This window comes from Musca domestica, unplaced genomic scaffold (assembly GCF_030504385.1).
Source record: "Musca domestica strain aabys unplaced genomic scaffold, Musca_domestica.polishedcontigs.V.1.1 84, whole genome shotgun sequence".
Lineage (NCBI taxonomy): Eukaryota > Metazoa > Arthropoda > Insecta > Diptera > Muscidae > Musca > Musca domestica.
In genome coordinates, this window is record NW_026712417.1 from 63,972 (window position 1) to 89,434 (window position 25,463).

Consider the following 25,463-nt stretch of genomic DNA (forward strand, 5'->3'; position numbering starts at 1 on the left):
AAACAATTCCGGTGAATAATGTCGATAAAATCAACAAAGCACCGAATATCGGGAATTACCTTTATATGGGGGCTATATAAAGACGTGGACCTGTACAAACAATTTTCTGCCATAGGCTGTAGTATCCATTACGAACTTTAAATACCAAATGTGAAGCAATTCCGGTGAATAATGTAGCTTAAATCACCAAAATGCCGAAAATAGGGAAGTACCATTATATGGGGGCTATACCAAAACATGGACCTACTTGGCCCATATTCAATACCAAAAGTCCTGCAGACATAATATACATTTAAGTAAGATTTTATCAACCTACTTCATTTCGTTCGAAAGCTAGAGTAATTTCGACATACGGACAGACATCGCTAAATCGACATAGAGTTTTATGCTGATCTAGAATTTATATACTTTGTGGGGTCTATAATGTATATTTCGAGGTGTTACAAACGGAATGACAAACTTAATATAACCTCCATACTATGGTGGAGGCTATAAAAGCCTCCTGAGAAATGTGAAATTTTTGTGATGGCGCCCAACAGATTCGGCAACCACAAATAATGTAGGTCACAAGAAGCGTGGTTGAGGAGCCACCAGATCCTCCTGGCTTAAGGCTATAGCATCATACTCTGAATAATTTGCCAGACTTATCATATGTTTTAATTGTTAATTCGATTCTTGCCATCTTGGTTTCCAAATTTCTACTCTACTGCTCCAACTAGCTTCCAGATATAGAACATGTTTTCCAGGTAACGCCGTTTCTTCTCGGACTCTTCTGCCATGGTCAGAAGGTCTTTTCCAAATTTATCGGGCAAAGACTGCACCAAGTCTTGAAGCCATAAAACCTCTATATTTTCAGCCTATTATCAAATCATCATCTAACAATTTATTTTGGGATGTTGATTCGACTTTCCTCTTTCAGACCATTAAGCTTCTCTTTTATCATCGCAAGGGCATGTACAGTATTTTTTGCTTACCTGCACAATCAAAAATTGCACGACATCTTGTGCAGCAATGCCAAAAATGCAGGTAGCTTCATTGCATTTATCTGCACAATGAAGCAGGTATCTTTAATTTTACTTACGTGCACAAAAAGTGCAGTTATCTTTAATTTTCTATTCGTGCGCAACAAAGCAGCAGCAGCATAACCATCTTTTAGTGTGGGAGAGGAAGCGAGAATATGTTTTTAATGCATGCTCTTCTTGTGTTGTTATTGTTTTTGCGAATAGAAAAACAAAAACGAAGTGGTAGTTTTTAGTGTCTTTTTTGAGTTTGCAAAAAATTTTCTTGTGCAGATAAATACAACTTTTGTAACCAAATTAAAAAAAAATTACCAAATTTTCGAGGCAGGAATGTCCAATGTGCAGCTATCGATTGGGCACTTAAATACAATTCAAATAAAGGGATTCAGAAAAAAATGGCATAAAAAAAGTTTTTTGGTCTGCAAAGGCCAATGCGCAGCTAATGTTGATGCAGGTAAATAGAAACCACTGTAGTATCAAATTTTGCATCTTTTCAACAGCTTGTTGTCTAATGGAGTCGCCAATTTTTGGTCGACAAAGGCAAAAAATACAATTTTAGGAAACTCTTTAGCTTCGAGTGTTACTTCCTCCACACTAAAAATGTATTCTCGTTCAAAGCTCCTGTCTCCAGATGGTTTTCAGTTTTATATTCTGCTGCTCCAACATAGCTTCCAGATCTAGGTATCTTCTTATCGGATTCTTCTTCCATGGTCTTCAACTGGCTTAAAATCATTTTCTATCAATTTATTTCGGTCAGTTGATTCGCCCAATTAAATGTCATTGGCTTCATCCTTATCGGTCACAGCAAAAAATGTTCTGTTATTTATTCCTGTCCTTATGCGTTTTTTATTCAGTCTAATTCCTTCGGCTATTTCCCTCTGGTCTTACATTTAAATTGCCTAAACAGACCTTTGTAACAACCCTTCTCCTTTATTTATGTGGTCGCCGGAGCTAGATCCCATTATGAACTACAAATACCAATTTTTAGAGAAATTCCGTGGAAAAATGTTGCAAAAATCATCAAAATGCATAATATTCGGAGTTACCATTATGTGGGGGATATCTCTAAACGTGGACTATGTTCGGTACTATTTTCCGCCACAGTAGCTAGAACCCATTATGAACTACAAATACCATTTTTTCAACAATTCCGTGGCAAACACCGAATATCGGTATATATGGGTGCTATAAGAAGACGTGGACCTTCATAGGAAAATTTTATTCTAAGGCTGTAGTACCCACTACAAACTTCGAATACGAAATTTTAAATAATTCGGGTGAATTAAATGGCTAAAATGATCAAAATACCGAATATCGGGAGACACCGTTATATGGGGCTATACGAAGACGTGGACCTGTACACGAAATTCTTAGGCATAGGTTGTAGTACCCACTATAAACTTCGAATACGAAATTTTAAACAATTCGACTGATTAATGTGGCTAAAATTATCAGAATTCCGAATATCGGGAGGTACCGTTATATGAAGGCTATACGAAGACAAATTTTTTGTGTGTGTCGATAATAACCTTTATTATCTTACACATTATTGTATGCGATATTTTATGGCAGCTGGGACATATGAAATTTTAGAATATTTATACCCTACACCACAAGGTGGTCAGGGTATTATGTCTTTGTGCATTTGTTTGTAACAGGCAAAAGGAAATGCATGTTATTTCGTCTGTCCGTCCGTCCGTCCGTCTGTCCGTCTGTCCATGTATTTTTGTGAACAAAATGCAGGTCGCATTTATTATCCGATTGAGATGAAATTTTCCAAACAACATTTGTTTGGCCCAAGGACGAACCCTATTGAAATTGGAGATAATCGGTAAAAATTTAGATATAGCTCCCATATATATCTTCGTCCGATTTGCCTTTTATTGTGCACCAAACGTGTAATATCAGTCCGAATAGTATGGAATTTTGCACATGCAACCAAATTAGGCCTAAAAATAAGCATGCCAAATTTGATGGAAATCGGTTCAGATATAGCTATAGCTCCCATATATATTGTTCATCCGATTTGTTATTTTTGTCCTCCGCAGCCGTAATATGCACTCTGTAACAACAATATTTGGGGAAATATATCAAATGCAGCTCAGAAATACCTTTGCTAAATTTTATCGAGATCGGTTCAGATTTGGATATAGCTCCCATATATAACTTCGTCCGATTTACCTTTTATTGTGCACCAAACGTCTAATATCTGCCCAAATGGGATGGAATTTGGCACATACTACCGAATTGAGTCTAGAAGGTAGTATGCAAAATTTGGTGAAGATCGGTTCAGATATAGCTATAGCTCCCATATATATTGTTCATCCGATTTGTTGTATTTGTTACCCACAGCCGTAATATGTACTGCGTAACAACGATATTCGGGGAAATATATCAAATACAGCTCAGAAATATCTTTGCCAAATTTTATCGAGATCGGTTCAGATTTGGATTTAGCTCCCATATATATCTTTATCTGATTTAGAATTAATCTTGCACCAAATGGGCAATACAAGTCCGAATTTAAAAGATACAAATGCTTCGGCGTATTTAGTCCTTTAAATTTTAAATTATAATTATAATCAAGGGTGTATGATTGAATTCTCCCATAAAAACTTTTACTTGTTATGTGCAGCTCAACTAAATTAGCAAAGTGGTGTAGGGTATCATAAAATCGGCCCCGCCCGACTTTAGGACTTTCTTTACTGGTTATTTTTAATTATTAAATTTTACCAGCACCTCAACCGCACTCAAAACTGTGTGTGCGAAGTATTTATTACGTACACGGATAAAGAGTTGTGATTTCGAGTAAAAAGCAAGAGACCAGCTCACTGATTAAGTAGCTCCAATCCGCCTTCCCTTGTATTGAGGTAGACCTTCAATAGAATTAAATTATACACATTAAAAAATAACATCTTTAATGAGAATAAACAAATAACTTAAGAAGCAAGTCTTAAATCAACAACATCTTCTTGGGATGGGAAGAGACCAAAAAAAAAAACCTAAAAAAAAAATCAAAAATAAAAACACAAATCAAAGAAAAATGGTACTTAAATAAAGAAAAAAACAAATTGGAGACCAAAAGACACACATCCGATGATAATATTACAAGCATGAATTGCTTAAAATACAAGCCGCAATAACAACAAACTACTTAAATCCCATAAAAGAAGTTCCTTTCACTAAAAAACACCCATGATTTTCGTTTGGTTTGTTTGTCGGTGGCAAAAGTAAATGTGTGTGTCTCTTTTTGCGGGGGTTGTGTTTGTTATTTTTTACTTTAATTTTTTTTTTTAATTATTTTTCCTAATTAATATCATTAATACCTTTAATCTAAAAATAACAAAGCAGCTACATTTTTTCACGATTCTCTTTTTTTTTTTCAAAAAATATAAAAACATTATTTCTTACCTCGGTTTTTTTTTCTATTTCTTCTTCATTTCCAGATGAATGATTACTGGCACATACCACGAGCCTCACTCTCACCATCCTCCGCATCATCTGCTGTGTCATCGGCATCATCAACCCAACGCAGCCATAGATCGGTGAACACATCAAAGCTGACACCCACACACTATCGGCAGCCACAACAACAACAACAAACCATGCCACAATATTACGATGATCACCCAGCACAAAGACATCATCAGAAGAGTAATCAAGCAGGCGGCGGTGGCAGTAGACGTAATAGTGAAATGAGTTCATATCATCATCATCATCACCATTCTCCTTCTCATGCACATGCTGTTAGTGCTGCCGGCACTCACATAATTGGCAATAAGAGAGGTTCGAGGTCCTCCCAGGGCAGTAGTGATAGTAATAATAGTACAAGAGTAAGTTCCAGCGCCATCTATATGTCACTTAGTCTCAAATGCTATTGTTTTTACAGAGTGCGGCATCTGGTTCTTTGCTGTTGACAGCAGCAAACTTAGAACGCATGACCGAAATTCAACGCAAGCAAGAGAAACAACAACATTCCCGTCACAACACACACACAAATGCTGCTGCTGCTGCACCCAGCTCAGTTTATAGTGCAAATTTGTTACATGCCACCAGCCGAGCTGGTGACCACCAGTATCATCAGTATCAGTTGGCCACTGTTTCGGGCGAATATGTTGCGGATGTGGATCAACCGGATAATGTTGCCGCCGGCAAGGGGATGGCGGGCGGAAAACACACTGCCATCGACATTGATCCCAATTTGAATTTTATCAAAACCAAAGATTTGGACACTGTGTCCATAGCAAGCTCAATGCATTTCACCATGGTTAATGGAGAGGCTGGTGCCAATAAGAAGACCAAAAAGGGTCTGTGCGATCGTGGACGCCAAGTGACGGTATTAATTATTAGTATGAGTACAATATTTCTCTTGCTAATAATGGGCATGGTGTACGCGTTGGAAAGTAAGTTCAGACATATATCTTTTATTTTTCTCGATATGTCGTCCATAATTATACAGGGTGGTCCAGAAGGATCGAAGTGGTGTGAATTCCTTTTTATTTCAGAAATATTTTTTTTACATAAAGAAAATTTTAAGATCTGTTATTAAAAATGATATCCCGCCAATGTCCACTTTTCAACACATTTTCCATGACCCTTCGTAAAACTTCAGGTGTTATGTTGTTAATTTCGTCTCAAATATTGGAATTTAATTCCTCAATAGTCCTAGGCTTATTAACATAAACTTAACTACAACAGTCTGGAGGGGTTAAATCCAGGAAACGTGGAGGCCAATAAAAATTGCTTCTACGCGAAATTATTCTTTTGCCAAAGATGTCGCGTAAAAGAGGCATCATTTGCTTGTTTAAAAAAAAAAAATCCGGTGAATAATGTAGTTAGAATCATCCAAATACTGAATTTAGGGAGGTACCGTTACATGGGGCCGAAGATTTGGACCTGCATAATTATACCCTACACCACAAGGTGGTCAGGGTATTATGTCTTTGTGCATTTGTTTGTAACAGGCAAAAGAAAACGGGATAGACCCATAGTTCCTTTTGATGATCTGCATAGAATAACATTCTGAGTCGATTTATGCATGTCCGTCCGTCCGTCTGTCCATGTATTTTTGTAAACAAAGTACAGTTCGCAATTATTGCCCTATCCAGATGAAATTTTGCACAAATCAATTGTTTGGCCCAAGGACGAACCCTATTGAAATTGGAGATAATCGGTCAAAATTTAGATATAGCTCCCATATATATCTTCGTCCGATTTGCTTTTTATTGTGCACCAAACGTATAATATCAGTCCGAATAGTATGGAATTTTGCACGTACGATCAGATTGGACCTGAAAATAAGTATGCCAAATTTTATCGAAATCGGTTCAGATATAGCTATAGCTCCCATATATATTGTTCATCCGATTTGTTATTTTTGTCCTCCGCAGCCGTAATATACACTATGTAACAACAATATTTGGGGAAATATGTCAAATACAGCTCAGAAATACATTTTCTAAATTTTATCATGATCGGTTCAGATTTGGATAAAGCTCCCATATATAACTTCGTCCGATTTAACTCTAATTGTGCACCAAACGTCTAATATTTGTCCAAATGGGATGAAACTTGGCACTTACGACCGAATTGAGTCTAGAAGCTAGTATGTCAAATTTGGTGAAGATCGGTTCAGATATAGCTATAGCTCCCATATATACTGTTCATCCGATTTATTATATTCGTTACTCACAGCCGTAATATGCACTCCGTAACAACGATATTCAGGGAAATATATCAAATACAGCTCAGAAATATCTTTGCCAAATTTTATCGAGATCGGTTCCGATTTGGATATAGCTCCCATATATATTTTTATCCGATTTCAAATTAATTGTGCACCAAATGGGCAATACAAGTCCGAATTTAAAAGATACAAATGCTTCGGCATATTTTGTCCTTTAAACTTTAAATTATAATTATAATCATGACGTGTATGATTGAATTCTCCTATTAAAAGGTTTAATTGTTATGCGGAGCTCTACTAAATTAGCAAAGTGGTGTAGGGTATCATAAAGTCGGCCCGCCCGACTTTAGGACTTTCTTTACTGGTTATAATTATAATCATAGCGTGTATGATTGAATTCTCTCATAAAAACTTTTAATTATTACGTGGAGCTCAACTAAATAAGCAAAGTGTTGTAGGGTATCATAAAATCGGCCCCGCCCGACTTTAGGACTTTCTTTACTGGTTTTTAAATATGAAATTGGTCTCAACGTATATACGAAGCAAATAATTAACAATGAAGAAATAAATAAAGTTTTAACACTGATTTGTTGATGATTTCTAAAAGCGAAGAGAAGTTGACTGAAAGCAGGGCTTTGTTCCTCAGCAAGGATGCTCTAGCGTGATTACAGCAGACCGACGGAAAGGGAATTGGAATTTTACGCCTATCACGAATATATATACTTTATTAGGTATAAAAATAATATTTCGATGAGTTACAAATGGAATGACGAGCCTAATATACTCTCCATATTATGTATGTGTGGAGGGTATTAAAAAGTATATAAGGAATTAACAGCACTTCGGTCTTCCTGGGCCACCCTGTATAAAACCCTAACCACACACGATTCCATAAAAAATCTTCTTTTGTATTCTCACCTTTTGCCTTCTATTCATTAGCTTCTGCCGACTTCCTTTCCATTTACATAGTTTTAATATAGCTATTTAATTAATTCTAAATAAATTATTTACAATGTCTTTTCTCTTTTCAGTGCGGGCCCGTGAAATGCCTCAAAGTTAACTACATTTCCACAAAATTGCTGTATAAAAGAGTTTACCTCTCCCCCAAATAGAACATTTTCAAAATAACTCCTCCTGTTCAATGGCAGAGAAGAAGTACAATTCTCAAGAGAGGCAGTGGATTCTTAAGAGAGCAAAAATCAAAAAAAAAAAACTCTTAAGAGAGAACAATTTATAGCTGTTTATGCAGCTGATAGTAAAACAATTATTAATTTATATTTATATAAAAAATTAAAAACAAAAATTGTTAATTGAATATTCGTCTATTTTAGTATTGTAAGTTATTTATTTTTCTTAATTGTAATGCAATCATTTTATGTGTAATTTTTATCGAAAGAAAAAAATCAATGAAACTCTCACACATTCATAGCATTCTATGACATTTCTCAATTCGGAGAGTAAAGAAAGAGAAAACAATGGTATACAAGAGATTACAAAATGTCTCCCTCCTTTTAGCAAAAGACAAGGGAAACGTAAAATGTTTCTTTTTGTAAGCATTTTATTAAAACATTACACAAGCAAAGAATTGTGATCATCTTTTTGTTTTGAGAAGGAAAAACAAACAAATCTATTAATCACAATAAATAAAATTAAAACAATTATCATTTATTCATAACATTAAGGCTAACAACAAGAGATCACACACACATACACACACCTCTCATTATGCAGCATTCATTAATACATAGCTTTTAAGTATACAAATATTTAATAATTTTTTAGTTGTAATATTAGTTACCATTTCATTTAAAAACAATCTATCATAAAATCATTAAATATCTTTTTTTTATAAATGTTTTTATAATTCGTTTGTGCAAAATGCGAAATCAAGAGTCAGAATTATTATTATTTTATTAATATTATTTAAAACTGAAATCCCCTTTTGTTTTAGAGTTTAGTTTTTCATTTTAAATGTTTCAAACAACGAACAACATGTTTTCACAAATCTATAATTTTATTTTTAGGAACAAGCTATAAATTTTAGTGAACTTTACGAATTTGTTTGTTAATTGTCAGTTAAGAAAATATTTAGTTCTTTTTTTCAAAATTTTGCAATGTCAATTGCTGTATAGACCACAAGAAGTAATGCTCTATTTGTGCAATTTATATGTATCCCACATGTATTTGTTAATAAATTTTAAACAACAAATTATAAGCTGATAAATATTATTATTAAATTTAAAGAATTATAATTGTTTATCCCTGTGATATGTTTAATAAAATAAATATAATTCATATAAATTGAAAATTGCGATTTATTTTTTTATTGTTTTACAAAGAAGGAGGAAGGTAAAAAAGCACGTGTCGTTGACGAAAAACGTTCGTTTCAAGTGTACCAATATGAGTGGGCTGGGGACCAAAACGCGAGATGGTTCTTGTTTTGTTCTTTTAATTAGTCATATGGAAAATCAGCCAGGTAAGAATTCTTATTTCTGTAATATTCGGCCCTAATACATATTTATTTTACAAACAAGTGTCAGCGAAAACTCCTCCTTAAACTTTTGGATTCGTTCTGTCAGTCTGCGAAATCTCTCTAGCTTCCGAACGAAATGAAGTAGATTGAAAAAATTACACTCAAATGTATATTATATGTGCAGGACTTTTGATATTGATAATGGGCCATATACTTGTCCACGTTTTGGTATAGCCCCCATACAATGGTACCTCCCTATTTTCGGTATTTTGGCGATTTAAGCGACATTATTCAACGTAAATGTTTCAAATTTTGTATTTGAAGTTCCTAATGGATACAATAACCTATGACAGAAAATTGTTCGTGCAGGTCCACGCCTTTGTATAGCCCCTATATAACGGTACCTCCTGATATTCGGTATTTTGATGATTTTAGCGACATTATTCACAGGAATTGTTTCAAATTTGGTACTTGAAGTTCGTAACGGATACTACAGCCTATGACAGAAAATTGTCTGTGCAGGTCCACGCCTTTGTATAGCCCCCCATATAACGGTATCTCCTGATATTCGGTATTTGGATGATTTAAGTGGCATTTTTCACCGGAAGCGTTTTAAATTTGGTATTTGAAGTTCGTAACGGATACTATAGCCTATGACAGAAAATTGTCTGTGCAGATCCATATCTTCGTATAGCCCCCATATAGTGGTACCTCCTGATATTCAGTATTTTGATGATTTAAGCGACATTATTCACCAGAATCGTTTCAAATTTGATACTTGAAGTTCGTAATGGATACTACAGCCTATGACAGAAAATTGTCTGTGCAGATCCACATCTCCGTATAGCCCCATATAACGGTACCTCCTGATATTCGGTATTTTGATGATTTAAGCGACATTATTCACCGGAATCATTTCAAATTTGGTATTTGAAGTTCGTATCGGATACTACAGCCAATGACAGAAAATTGTCTGTGCAGGTCCTCATTTTGGTATAGCCCCCATATAATGGTACCTCCTTATATTCGGTATTTTTAATATTTCAGGGACATTACTTACCGATTTTTTCATGGCTTATGACAAAAGTTGCCTATGCAGTTCCACGTCATTTTATAGATATAACGGCTACATTCGGTTTGCAAAACAACCTCCAAATATCAACAGAGGCCTCAATATCAAATATTTAGATAAAATCACTGAACATTCATTCAATACCCAATTTAGTACCGGTTAGTACTTTTCGAACAAATATAGAACGCATTTTCAAAACAATCTGCACATCTCAACCACAGACCCCAACAGTGCCATTAATAACAAATTTCAGGATTTCAGTTTTTTAACTTCCCCATTACCAAATTTTGTATCATTTATTAAAATTATCATTTATTACCACCATTATATCTCAATTACAGATACCAACAGTTATCTAAATATCTAATTTCAGAATATTATCTCTATAACTTCAACCAAGCCAAATTTCAACAATTATAATATACATTTGCAAAATCACCACCAGATACCCACAGAGACCTCAATATCTTATCTCAGGATTCCGGCTCTATATATTCACTCATAACAAATGTTGTATAATTTGGCACAATCATAGTACGCATATCCAACCAACTGCTTCTCTCAATCGCCGACACCAAGTACTTTTCCAAGTACTATTGTACCATTTAGTACTTTTCGATTTAGTACTTCCAGCCTTATCACACGCCTACGCGCCCAGACTGGCCCTCGAGCAAAATTTCAAGATTCTAGCTTCAGCCGTTTTGTCCGACCGTCGTTGATTCTCGATAGGTCGTAAATTATTTTACTACTTCAGCTTCCACTAAATTTAAAGTTTCCCTGCTCTATTGTAAACCCCCACGAATATGTACGATTCGATTTTTCTGGCATCCTTTCCGAACTTCAATAGGGGGAACCCTGCCCAATGATCGGACTTCAAGAACAATATGGTTTCTAGAAATTAACTGACGAACCGTGGTTCAAAATAACTAGTAATCATCTAAAGACCAGTAACCCTTATGCCTTTTAACGTGACTATAACTACATCCTTTATTTCAGGAGCGCAATTTAACCTTGATCCACAATATTATCATATCGGTTCCAAAGTAGAGAACACTTCAGAAGTCACCTTATCTACTAGTACTTTATTTTACCACTCCCGCTGGATTTTCTGGTGCTTGATTCACTCATCGAAATCGATATTTTAGCTTGATTATATTGAAAATTTTGATGAAAACAACTAAATATCAAATATTGGAGCTAAACCCCAGCTGTATCTAATAAAATTTTGATTTTCATCAATCATAAATGCGAATATACACATTTTGGATCAAATATGTTTGATATCGAATTCACAGTAAGGCTACTTTTAAATCGGATTTACTAACAGCAGTCTTCATAGGCTGTTCGAATGGTCTTACTATCTTAGTATTTAGGTTTATCAGTGGAAGTCCAAATACAAAGTATTGTATTGTGGTTGAATGCCGGTTAAGAAACATCAGACATTGAAAGTAATCCATAAAGAACTCCATACTTTTCATTCTTATCTTACATCTTCATAATATATTTTTCAAAATATATGATTATTTAAAATAATTGTATATTTAAATTACAAAAAAAAAAAACACAATATTTATTATAAAGAAATGCTAATATTAAAAAGAGGAAAAATGTCTTCAGTAGACCGAAAAGATGATAAATACAGGAAATGTTAATATCAAAGTAAGCACAATAAAAATAGTGGGGGAGGGGGTAATATTAAAACTACGTCAGTAAATACAGATTTGAGAGAAAACAGTCCTTGACAGTTGCTGTCTCGTGGGCAGATAAGGACAATAATTTGTACTACTACTACTGTATCAACACTCTCACAGGCATACAGCAGAGTAAGTTTTAATTGAATTTACATTTGGAGAAATCCAATTCAGGATGTTGTTTTTTGAATCTAAATAAAATTGAAAAAATGAGAATTAAAAATACATATAAACAACATAAAAGTTATGTTCAGCTTACTGTTCCAATATTTCCATTTTCTTTTGATCATCACTGGTAGGCAAACCCATTTCTTTTTGTCTTTGATCGTACATCATTTTCTCTACCAAACTGCGGGTTTCACCCTCCAGATCGGACAGCTTGGAAGGTTCAGGATTTATTTTACGTGTTGAAATTGGTGGATCTGTCATTACCAAACGATCCCACCAATTCATTTTGTTGACCTTTAAATAAAAAAAAAACATTGAAAATAATTTCAAATGTATAATAAAATATTGTATATCAAGAGAACTTACCTTTTCCAATGTTATTTGTACAGTTTTGCTATCCTGTAATACCCATAATGAATCTTCAACTTTTACTTCAGCACACAGTTGACCATTGATGACTGGTTCATGACCTTTTAGACCAACCTTAAGGGTCTTCTTTTGAATATCTACCACTAAATCACGAGCTCTCAAGTTAAATGATACAGCAAATGGAATTTTTAGCTAGAGTGAGTACGAAAGAAAGAAAATAAAAAAATCTCAGGACTCAAGGCAAGGTTAGATTAGATTAAAAAAGTGGCGTCTTAGGTAATGATACAACCAAAAAAAACAGCAAAAAAGAAGAATGTTCGTCCGTGGCAACATTTTTAGGTAATCCATGATATAGCATTTTCAGATTAAATGAAACCTTTTGCAAATCAAATGAAACTTTTTGCAGCGGGAATGAAACCTTTTGCAGTGGAATTTAAACTTTTTGCAGTGGAAATGAAACCTTTTGCAGTGGAAATGGAACCTTTTGCAGCGAGAATGAAACCGTTTGCAGCGGAAATGAAACCTTTTGCAACCGAAATGAAACTTTTTGCAAATCAAATGCAACTTTTAGATTTTTAGAAGGAAAAATAACAAAACATTTTTATTTTTAGTATGTTTAATATTAAATTAACTAATTATAACTAATATATAGTTAAAGAGGAATTTTTATTGATTATTAATAACTATGTTTTTATATTTTTTTTCTTAAAGTTTCCATAAAACACAAGTGTGGATGCAGAAAGATTGAAAAAAGTTTTTCAAGGTATTTTTTTCAAAGGACCCGAATTAGGTACCTTTTTATAATCTCCTCCATGGAAAAGAGGATATATTAAATTTGTCATTCGGTTTGTTACACCTCTAAATATTCGTCGTAGACCCCATAAAGTATGTACAATCATGATCATAGTTGATTTAATGATTTCCACTTATCTGTCTATGGAAATCACGACTGCTCTATCTCCATAATCAATAAAGCTGCGAAGCGGGAATCCTTTATTAGGTAAGATTAATAGTATACTATTACTATAAAAAATTGTGGTAAAGCTTAATTTCACATTTCAGTCCTGCCCATACCTATAAAGGCCAAAATTTGTTTAAATTTCTCTTTTTAGCGTTAAGCATTTGGAATTTAATAATATGGAAGCATTTTATATCAAATCAATAAAGAACCATTTGTTATTACGATAATTGAAATTTTAAGAAATTATATAAATAAATGTAGATATTTATAATCAATAAAAAATCCTCTTTGTCAATATATTAGTTATAATTAATTGATTTGATTTAAAAACTACTAAAAATAAAAATGTTTTGTTATTTTTCCTTCTATAAATTTAAAAGTTTAATTTGATTTGCAAAAAGTTTCATTTCGGTTGCAAATGGTTTCGTTTCGGTTGCAAAAGGTTTCATTTCCGCTGCAAAAGGTTTCATTTCCACTGCAAAAGGTTTCATTTCCACTGCAAAGTGTTTCAATTCCACTGCAAAAGGTTTCATTCCCGCTGCAAAAAGCTTAATTTGAATTGCAAAAGGTTTCATTTAATCTGAAAATGCTATATATATACAGTCAAAATGAAGACCCATGTTAATAATTTTTTGTAAGACATTAGAAATTTCAATAAGAGCCCACCTTTCGAGATTTATTTTATATATGTAGGCTTTTCGAACTGTGTTAAAGATATCGGCAAGGAACGGGTTCTTTTAAAAATTTAAACGATATGAAAGCAATATAAGAGACCAATTGAGGGGAAACCTACGGGACAAATTTTAAGGTAAAAAATTCAGAATTACTCTGGAATAAATGGAGGACAAAGAGAAGCTTTGAGTCGATAGACCTTTTGGTGAACTTTTTTATAATATAAGACTTAAAAAGCTTCCAAATTTATATTACTGCTAAAAGCTTCTGATAAATAGACAATTATAATCGATATAGATGCATTCTCCTACATATCCACAATTCAGTAAAATGGCGTATCCATTTTTATACCGAAAATCTCAAAGTCTGATCTATTACGAATTCCGTTTAATAGTTGTCATAGGAGTTCTAGTACCTCCTTTAATAATTCTTTACAAAGAATTGTTGTACCCAAAAAATGCAAAATTCTATAAAATCTCTAATTAAAAAGGCGAAAATAACTAAAATCACACGATAGTTATACAAGTATGTTGCACCAAAAGAGTTCTACATTGCTAATTCCCAAAATGGCGTTTGGGTATCCACTTAAAATTTGTATCGAGTGCAACAAATATTCAATTTCTTTAGAAAATTAGTAATATCGCAGTACGATATATGTCATCTATATGCTTTAAACTCCTCATGCAATGCATTTTATCTCAATTTTTTCCAAAAGTTGGATTGATCACACACGAAAGAAGGACGCTAAAAAGCCGTATTAGAATTATTAGATGACCATCAATACATATATATTTTGCATAATCTAAAACTTCGACAAAATTAAAGACGACAAAACAAGTATCGATTTATAACCACCTTTCTACTTACCTCAACTTCACCTAGGGTCTGTGTCCACATATATTTATCCAAGGTGCAACCATTACCGGCATTGGGCAATAATTTGCCAACTTCTGATTTTTCGGTTTCATCTTCAACCTTGTCAATGGGTTTGGATTTTTCTTCATCGACAACTACAGGAGCAGTGCCACCAGCAGCTGCGGCAGCTTCTTCCAATAGCTTTTGACGTTTCCTGTTTAAAATTACCACAAACAGCATGATACATTATTTGTGTATTTTAAATGACTTCAAATTGCAACTCACTTGTCTTCCTCTTCTTTGATTATTTGGGCAGCTTCCTCATCGGTGATATCACAAATCTTACTTTGGGACATTTCCTTTTCCCTGGCCTCCCTCTCTTTGCGTTCTTTTTCCTCTTTTGTTTTCGTTGTTCTTCCTGCTTACGCATTTTTTCTTTGTGTTCAGCCATGGCGATATCAGCTTCCTTGCGTAAAATATCCATTATCAACTTTTCCCAATCGCCTGTATAAAAATCACTGCGTCGTCTTAGAAAACCGGCAAATGTGCGAAGGAACTGTAAAAAGTTGAATCATTAGAGCAAATGTTAGCATAAAACTAGCTTTGTTTTTCCTACTTACATCGGGCATTCCACCGGCATGTTTTTGAGCCATGGCCAATAAAATGTTATCAAAGTGTTCCTCTTGACCAGCCATTTTTTATGTGGTTTTAATGTGTATTTTTTATTGAATTTTACTGTCGAGATTTTTCTGGAATAATTGTTTCTTTGGTGTTCCCGGTTGCTTAGAAATACTTTGTTTGAATGAAACGTGCAAAATAGAGTTGTGTAGTTCACGAACGAACTTGTCCGATTGAATGGTTCATTGAAAAGAGCATATGAACTAGTTATGTCTCTTTAGTTCACAGAAATGACGCCGTCATCCACAGTAAAGGATGCGTTGATGTATTTTTTTTTTTTTAATATTGTTATGATGAGAATAATTAAACAAAATGGTTTTTTAGAATCTGCAAGAATTTAAAAATGTTACCTCGATAACCTGTTTTTTCTTTATGGTATCGGTTGCTTAGAAATACTTGGGATACTTAGAAATACTTGGGATTAATCGAATAATCAACTTTGAATACTCAAAGTTCTAAAACTCGAACTCGACTATGGACTTGTGTGAAAGCCGAATACTCGACTATTCATAGTCGATTGTCCGACTTATGCTATGTTCTCATTGCAATTTCAATCACGTTGTTCCATGGTAGAAAAATACAGGTAGATGCATCAACAGTTGACAACGTTGATATGTCAAAAATTTTTAAATGTTTCTTCAAAAATAAATTGATTTTTTAAGTTTTCTTATATGACGTCCTTCGAAGGTTATTATAATAAGCGTTTTTCAACAATTTTTACAAATTTAAATCATTTTTCATTCAAAATTTTCAATTTCAAAATAGGTTTGACAGTTCATTGCCCAGCAGCTGTGTCTGTGCTCCTACCTATATTATTCTACCATGCGTTGTTCACTCTTAAAATTAGGTTCATACGGAACGATTTGTTATTCATTGTACCATAATTCCTTTATTTCCTTTTGTGTGGGGAATCAAGGTCGAACAACGAATAAAGAGCGAATCATGTGCCATGTAAACGCAATACTTCACTTATTGTTTTTTTTTTTTTTCAAATTCCAGTTCAAATAATGTGCCTAATACCCCTAAAAACAATGTCCTTCTTAAGGTGAGATAAGTTGGTTGTTATTGTGGTTGAGTTGTGTTTGTAAAGCGTGAGCACCTTTGTCCCGTTGTGTTGTTGCAAAACAAAGCGAATGCGCGCGTGGGAAACAAAATGAAAGACATCCCCAACGAAACGAATATGAAGGCCAAAAAGGAATACTTGCTATAAAATAAACAGAAAGCAAAATCCCGGGGTACTCTGTTGTTTACGAATGAGACATGAGGAAAACTGAAGACATTCACTTCATTCAAGGAGAAAGTGATCCTTAAGGTATGCTACACACAATCAATTTGTCTAAGCAAATTACACCTGGCAATACCATGGCTCATAAAAGCGTGACCACATCACAAGTTCCGTTTGATTTAACAAAATTTAAGGACTTCAAGCTTTCCTCATGGTAAAGGAAAAAAGGGCCAGAGTTTGTGATTGAACACCGTACCCCAATTGTAATTTATTTTTAGTACTTTTGTATGTGTGTTTGAGACCACTGTATATGTGAATATATTTTTAATGTCAAGTTAACAGTGGGAAAAATTGTGGGACAAAAAAACAAACAAATATGCTCCTTGCATGGCTCCATCGCAGGCAAACACACACACTCAACACCACTCATGTCTCTTTGCCGACAGGAAAGCAAAGCAAAAACAACAAACTCAAAGCTAGAATAAGAATACACACACCGGAAGATATGTGAAGATGAAGAGAAAGAGCGAGAATAGCTGTTGGAAAAAAGGTGGTATTTGCGCAGTATGGTCGGGCTGACTCTGTGTTTAGTGCAGTTATTTGTTGTTGTTGTTTCATTATTCTTCCATATGAAGAACTACTCTACTGCGAATTCTTTTCGTTGCTCCACTGCTGAACTTTTGCTGGTGTTGCTCAGTTTTGTGCGGTCTTCTGAAGGAATCAGTCGTTTCAAACGTTTCCAAGTTTAAAGCTTTAAAATACAACCAAGTCTAGCTAAGCAGCCAAGAAGAAATCAAAGAAATCCTCAACAGCAAAGTGTTTGGTGTTAAGCAATCCGAGAAAAAAGAGTCAAGAAATCTTCTGTTTTCTAAAAAAAAGAAGTAAAAATTTAGTTGGAAATCTAATTGTTGAAATTGTTTTTGTTAAAAGAAAAAATCGCAGACGGCCATTGCACAAAACTTTTGCAAAAAAATCTTCAAGATTTTTGTGTAAAAAAACTGCTTTGGTTTGAAAGTGAAAAAATAGAAGCCAGTTGAAAAAGTAAATATGCGAATTTTTTTTATTCATATTTATGTTAATATAACCAAATTTCATGTGATAAAATGTCGAAAAGTTTATTTCAAAATGTCTTGTTCTTCTATTCCTTAATGGTGTACAGAATTTTCAATTGACAAAAAAGCAAGACAAAAAAGAGTTCTTGTCTCTGCAAGTCATTGCAGAGAATATTCTCGAATACCTACATACATGTTGTTGGTGTTTTACTGTTGTAATATTTAGTGAAGTATTGTGTTATTAAAAATATTGTTTTATTTATTAATCAAATACTTAAAAATGTATACACCTACATATGTCAGGATACAAACATTGGGAGGGAGGGGGTAGTCATAAATACAGATAGTGCTCCACCAAAGAACAGACATTGTCCCTTGTCGTAACAGATGCAAAGAAATAACATAAAAATCGATAAATTCTTGCCATTATATTTCTTCCCCTACGAAGATAAGTATTCATGTACACTTGGATGTATGTACAAGATATGTATGTGTGCTTTTCTCCATGCATGTCTGCCTGCCTGTCAGGCCGTGTAACTTTGATGGATTACATACAAATATCGTATAAATATCTACTCTTACATGGCAATGTTAGTATACAGAGCGGTCTGTCCCTCCCATTACAGAGTGCGATGAGAGTACATAGCGGTTTTTGTACCACGATTGATTTGGGGAGAAAATGTTATAAATATCTAGTTGGATGTTCGTTTGTGGGTATGTAGAAATGAATGTACAAAAATGTTACACATATACTTTGATGACTGGGAATATGCAGAGAAAAGAAAATCAGCAAATCTCACTGGAGAGTAGTTACTTAGATGTTCTCTGCATATGTTGGAATTACTCTCTGAAATTCACTCACGCACTTTTATGCTCAATGGAATCCCCTGTTAAAAAGTAAATAATTGGGGAATGTATGCCATTATTTTGTGTAGCAAATCCTAGGTTATGGTTGTAACGAAATTGGGATTAATGACTTGTTATGTAATTTAAAGACATTAAAATTCAGTAAAATGTGGAGGAGGAACAAACTAAAATTAAATAGTTTGTTTTGTTCTACCCATGGTAGAATTAAGAAGGCAATCTTGTGTAGTCATATGTTTTCAAAAATATACCATTGTCAAAAAGTATATTCATATATAAATTTCATATAAATAAATAAAAAAAGTAATCTGCAAAAAAATTCAGAAACTCTATTCAAGTTTTATGAGTATTTGAAAATAGTATTTGAAAATTTTTTATAAAGTAAAGAAATGTCAAATTAAAACCTTTTATTTCACGAATTTTGTCTGAACAAAACCCTAAAAAAGACATTCCCAATTTGCAACTTTCTTTCTAAAATATATAACTATTACTCTGTCGAATTCCAAAAATATATTTCATAGGATGGAAGATGCAAGAATCAACTTGTCCGACAATAATATGCGAACTCTCAGTAAAAGAACTTTAAAAAATATTTCCCTTTAATGTCTCCCCTTTGTAGACATTTGTTCCGCACCGGTTTATGTCGTCAGCCTTTTGGCCAAAATTTTCGTCGTCAAAATAACGGTATTATAAATTTGAAAATTATCTATGATAATATAGATAAATTATCTACGATAATATAACTACAAGGTGGCGCAAAAGTAAACTTGCGATGTTTTTTTGGCTGTAATTAAAAAAAATGAAAAACTTGAATTTTTCTTGTGAATTATTTTTATTTGGTCTTTTAGTTATTTTTACATCAAGTCGAGAATATGATGTCATGTAAATGGCCGTCGCCTCAGTTTATTGTCATTTGAGCCCATTCTTGACGGATATTGTCTATAAGAGCTGAAAGAGTCCGAGGCTTTTTTGACATAAACCCGCGACTTCAAAAAGCCCCGCCAAAAAGAAGTCTGGAGCGGTCAAATCAGGCGATCTTGCTGGCCAGTGCAAATCGCCAAAACGGGAGATTAGGCTCCCGGAAAATGCATTCTTCAACATATCGATTGTGGCACGTGCAGTGTTTGCCGTTGCACCGTCCTATTAGAGCCGCATGTTTTCCAATCCCAACTCATCAGGCTGCGGCAAAAAGAAGTCGTTGATCATTGTTTTATAGCGATCACCATTCACAGTAAGATCCGATGACTTCTCCTCCAGCGAAAACATCACTTTATACGGTGACTTTGAGCTAGTGTAATGGCTACACGCGGATTTTCAGTGCCTCAGAAGCGTTAATTTTGCTTATTTACGTACACACTAAAATGGAAATGAGCCTCATCACTCATGATTATTTTTGATGAAAAATCGAAAAATTTTTTCTAGAGAAAATATGAATAACTTTTGCTCTGTTGCAGAAGCTATAAGAATCTACTAATTTTGGATTTTTTTCGATATCAGGAAGGGAAAATCGGTTATCGTAGTAAAAACTTTTACATTCTTGCAGTTCTGAAACAGATCATATATTAAATATTATTAAAAAGTTTACTTCAATATTTTTCACATTGTGTGTGTGGGGGAATACTTCCCCCAGCAATCGTGCTTACCGTCACGTTACTTTTTTGCACACAATTTATTTCAATACAGCTCCCCAAACCCCTCATTTATCAAACAAACTGAAGTACATTTTCTGTTATGGGGCTACTCACACAGCTTCTCTCGCGTGGAGAGTTTGCGTAAATAAAACTCTCTTCTCTCTTTGGGAGACAGCAAAATAGGCGCTTTTTGTTGAAACATTTAGCGGCATTTCTGTTTGCCAATTGTTGTTTTTGTTGTGGGGGTATTGTTTGTTATAGTTGTTGTTTTTTGTGTATTTTTTATATTCAATATTTTTGCCGGCTCAAGCAGAAAATTATTTAGCCACTAGTTTTGGTATTGCGATTTTTCTCTATAGCATGTCAATTACAGCAAAAAAAACGTATAGACAACCATGTATATTTGTGTTTAGGTATGTACATAAATTACTATACATGGCACACTGTCAATAAAAACAAATATTTTTTGCTGATTTTTTTTTTTTCAAATTGAAAATTAAAACTGGAACACTCGACCAACACACAACACACACATAGAGAGTTTCAGTACTAATGAACTGCTAGTCAAGTACATTTCCCCAAAGGTCATTTCAAGGTTGGCTTTAATTCAAGCTTATTCTTTTTTAGAAAAAAAAAAAAAAATGATTTTGATTGAAAATCGATACGAGTAAAAATGTTTTGATGGCTGTTGTATGTTTTATTGCCATAACTCAGGCGTGCCACTGTGTTTTTCCTTTTTTTTTTTATGTTGGGAGGATTGATGACGTCTGGTGGCATGTGGATTTTATTGTATTTTTATGAATGTAAATAGGAAGTCGTTAGCATAACAGTAACCCAGTAACAAAAGACGTATGTATGTACAGTAAAGTAAATGGATGCGTGTATTTTGAATAGCAGACAGGATGTCGCGGATTTTAACGGACTTGAAGGCAGAAAAATACAAATATTACAAAGCGGGTCTTTTTCCTATATAAGTACATATGTATATATGAAAGGTATAATATATGAAATACCCGTTAAAGGACTTTCTTTGAAAGTATATTCCTAATAACAAGTAAGCAAAGGCTACAGTCGAGCGGGGCCGACCGTTGAATACCCTACAACACTATAATAAATGATAAAGTTTATATAGGCGAGATACTCGAAAGAATTCCACAAGATATTGTGACAAATAATAAAAGAAAACCATCAGGTTTCGTTCTCTAATTTTCGAATAATAGCAACTAAAACTAATTTGCTCATTTCCAATTTATTGGTAGATGTATTTCCCAATATTTCCCAAAGACATATAATCTCTCAGAAGTGGCAAAAGATTAACATTTATTATTGGTTTTTGACTAAAACGCATCTATATGAGATACAGACATTTGACTATATTCTTCAACGAAATCAGCCTTAACGAAATAGTCAGAAGTGCGTCTTTCCTGTATTTGTGAATTCTCCAAAAAGACACTGGAATGGATATTTTCGTAATTTGTCCACAAAAGTTGGCAAACTATTTCACACATTGAATATTTTTGGATGGCCATCCAAAACTATTTGGCTTTTGCAATGTCCGGTAAAGTCCATTCAAATGCGCGTGAGAATCGGGCGATAATTACGACTTGCTGACAATTTTGCAGTTTTTTTTTGTCCATTTCAACCCCTAAATATATGGCGATTATCTCCAAAAAGAGTAGGCTTTTATTGTGACCCTCACCTTATTCCCATGCAAAATTTCATAAGGATCGGGTCATAAATGCGATCTGTAAATGATATCCTGATATCCAAACTACTTAGTTTTGTTAGCTGTAGAAATATGCCAAAAATATGACAAAATTGAAAAAATATGAGAAAATATTACAAAATCAATATTTTCATCTTTAGAGAGATATTTTTATGCAATTTTTTAGACGTTTTTTCTTTCCTGCCAAGAGGCCATTGAATTAATAAGAACTGTCGAAATCAGTTCAGCTGTTCTCGACATATAAGAGATCTTTCAAGCATATCTTCTTTGATAGACATATATATCGCACATATTTTACTATATATCCGATTTGTTGGATGTTAACATCAATGTAAAGATCAGAAGTAAACTTGTCATAGCTTTGTGATTTCGCCGGAATTTAAAGTATTCGCGGTTTAATGAAAAATTTTGAATTTTTTCAACACAAAAGATATGGTCTATTTTACCCGCTAAATATTATACAATGACCACCCAAATTGGTAGGCTTCTTCCCCGCCCTAAACTCTAGCTACATGCGATATTCCACGTCGATTGGTCTATAATTGCGACCTGTATAGCTACTGCAAAATCCGACATTTTTTCAGTATTTGGTCCATTTCAACCCCTAAACATTTGGCGATCATCTCCAAAAGAAATAGGCTTCTATTCTGACCCTAACCCCACCTTCGTGCAAAATTTCGTAAGGATCGGGCCATAATTGCGACATGTAGCGTGATTACAAATTAACATGGACAGACGGACGGACGGACATACATAGCTAGATCGACTCAGCTCGGCGAGCTAGGAAGATCCATATATACTTTCCTATATGGGAAACCAATATTTCGAGGTGTTACATAAATTCTGACCCAATCAAACTTATAATGCCCCCAACACATAGTGTTGTAGAGTATAATAACGAAATGTTTTTAAAGGTATGTGGAAGGTCCAATATCTGCAGAAGTCTTTCAGAAAATGTTCAATTAAAGTACTGTCCATTAAAGATCTTTTGTGTTTGGGAAGCTATTCTATATATACTAGATCTAAGGATGTGTAGAAGATGCTTGGTCTAGAGAAAACCTGTAGAACTTGTTTTCCCAAGAGTAGAGCTTCAAAAGGTTGCATATATGGAATTTTTGAAAGGCTTATACTTCTGAAAGAGCTGTACAAAGTCTTATCTATAGACACCCTTAAGGTCCTAGAAGAGCTATTCTAGGAGAAGACCAATTACTCTTCTAGGAGAAGACCAATTGCTCTTCTACGAGAAGACCAACGGAAGCTGGAAGCTAGAAGAATTGGCCTAGAGAAGGCCAATTGCTCTTCTAGAAGAAGACCAATTGCTAATTTGTCTGTAGATGTTCAAAAAGCCTGCAGGAGGTCTTTTCTCTAAAAATAACCTGTGGAAGTACTTCTGCCTAACGTAGAGAAATGGATTTCTTTTTTTACCGAAAATCTTCTTGAATAGCTTTTCTTTCTATTGATTACTTGTAAAATATGCGTTGAGTTTAATAGGTCCATTCTAAGATATCTCTAAAGATACTCTCTTGAAAAATGTGGTACATGTGGCCCTCGCAGCCACTTTGTTTGTGAGCGCGTGCCGCACATCGCAGGATAATGGCAAATGCTATTATATAAATTTTCCATAAAAGTTACTATCAAAATTATATAAGCTGCCATTTCATTAACATACCAAAAACATTGGCATTTCCTTGTTCACTTTGTTTTCCTTTTGTTAAAGTGACCAACTGACTTTGAAGTTGCTTTCTTTTTCAACCTTTCCTTCGTTTGGTTTTACTTGAAGATATCCTATTTGCGTTTTCCTGTTTACTATTCGAAACAAGAAACCCTCTTCCCCAACCAGATGTCCTTAGGAATTGGCATCTTTCCAAGAATTGAAACGCCGCCCACACACAAGGGAAAATAATGAAAATCAAAACAGAAAAATGTCAATATTCTTTTTTGGAGATTTTCCTACAAAGTGTTGTCCTTTGTATTTTTGTGTGTGTGGGCAGCAGTGATGGAAGCTGTTTTATATGTGGCGATGCTATGACGATGCTGCTGCTTGTTTTTGTATTGCAGATAGATACATAATATGTATACAGAGATTTGTATCTGTATATACATATTTTTGTGAGGAAGTATATAAGGAACATTTTCTGTTTATGTAAGAGTTTGATTCATTGTACATACAAATAGCTGCGGTCATGTATAAGGATTCTCTTACATTTAACGGCAACATTGTTATGATTTCATCGCGTACTCTTATCTAAGGTTCCAAAGTGATTTAATAATCAAAATGCTAATATTATTTGGAATTTAATTTAAAAAAAGGATTTCATTTTAATTTCCGCTTTGAAAATTGTAGTGCAAAGACTTGTGATAAAGCTTGTTTCTTTGCAAATTCGGACTATGTGGAAATCACTCTAGCTTCCGAACGAATGTTTCACATTTCGTAATTGTAGTTTTTTATGGGTACTACAAGCTATAACCGAAAATTGTTAATGCAGATCCACGTCTTTGTATAGCCCCCATATAACGGTACATTCCTAAATTCGGTATTTTGGTGATTTTCGGAATATTATTCACCGGAATTGTTTGAAGTTTCGTATTTGCAGTTCTTATAGGATACTATAGCCTGTGAAGGAAAATTTTCTATGCAGGTCTACGCCTTCGTATAGCCCCCATATAACGGCACCCCTCGATATTCGGTATTTTGATGATTTTAGCGACATTATTCACTGGAATTGTTTCAAAGTTGGCATTTGAAGTTCGTAATGGATATTACAGCCTACGACAGAAAATTATCTGGACAGGTCCACGTCTCCGTATAGCCCTCATAAAATGGTATCTCCCTGTTTTCGGTATTTTCATGATTTTAGCGACATTATTATCCGAAATTGTTTCACATTTCGTATTTGTAGTTCGTTATGGGTACTACAGTCTGTGACAGAAAATTTACTATGCGGGTCCACATTCCTACATTCGATATTTTGATGATTTTTGGAATATTATTTACCGGAATTGTGTCATATTTCGTATTTGCAGTTCGTAAAGTGTACTACAGCCTGTGATGGAAAATTGCCTATTAATTTCCAGGTGTTTGTATAGCCCCCATATAACGGCACCTTCTTATATTAGATATTTTCATGATTTTTAAAAGTATTTTTGCAGAGTATTTCTTTTAAATTTCCAAATTAGTTCTAAATGATGGAGGGTACTGCTTTTTTACTTCTTTAAAGTTCTCTATGGAAAAAAGACCGCATGAGGGTAAACAAAAAGAAACCCTTTAAAAGCTTTCTATTTGTAGAAGATGCTGACCTGTCTTGTATAATAGTTCTGTAT

The 25,463-nt window shown here is 34.1% G+C and overlaps 3 protein-coding genes across 4 annotated transcripts in view; 2 read left to right on the top strand and 1 right to left on the bottom strand.

Annotated features, from left to right (window-relative positions):
* The window catches only part of LOC101898362 (protein roadkill), a 54,553-nt gene extending 46,260 nt beyond the window's left edge, over positions 1 to 8,293 (top strand). For both annotated transcript variants that reach the window (XM_020036153.2, XM_005181796.4), the window contains exons 2-4: positions 4,466 to 4,852; positions 4,909 to 5,422; positions 7,737 to 8,293. In XM_020036153.2, the coding sequence (XP_019891712.2) occupies positions 4,466 to 4,852; positions 4,909 to 5,422; positions 7,737 to 7,765 (930 nt within the window). In that variant the 3' untranslated portion in view covers positions 7,766 to 8,293. The remainder of the gene's footprint in view (positions 1 to 4,465; positions 4,853 to 4,908; positions 5,423 to 7,736) is intronic.
* A 3,428-nt stretch (positions 8,294 to 11,721) lies between these two features.
* Positions 11,722 to 15,823, bottom strand: LOC131806701 (nuclear migration protein nudC-like). The gene is given in 7 exon segments (XM_059131264.1): positions 11,722 to 12,132; positions 12,201 to 12,403; positions 12,476 to 12,670; positions 14,979 to 15,180; positions 15,252 to 15,369; positions 15,372 to 15,522; positions 15,587 to 15,823. Coding segments are annotated over 7 exon segments (996 nt in total). The 5' UTR covers positions 15,662 to 15,823; the 3' UTR covers positions 11,722 to 12,080.
* Positions 15,824 to 17,565: 1,742 nt separating this feature from the next.
* LOC101893373 (uncharacterized) overlaps positions 17,566 to 25,463 on the top strand; it is a 75,459-nt gene continuing 67,561 nt past the window's right edge. Inside the window, exon 1 of the mRNA XM_059131248.1 lies at positions 17,566 to 17,910. The gene's annotated coding sequence lies outside the window, so the exon portion shown is untranslated. The remainder of the gene's footprint in view (positions 17,911 to 25,463) is intronic.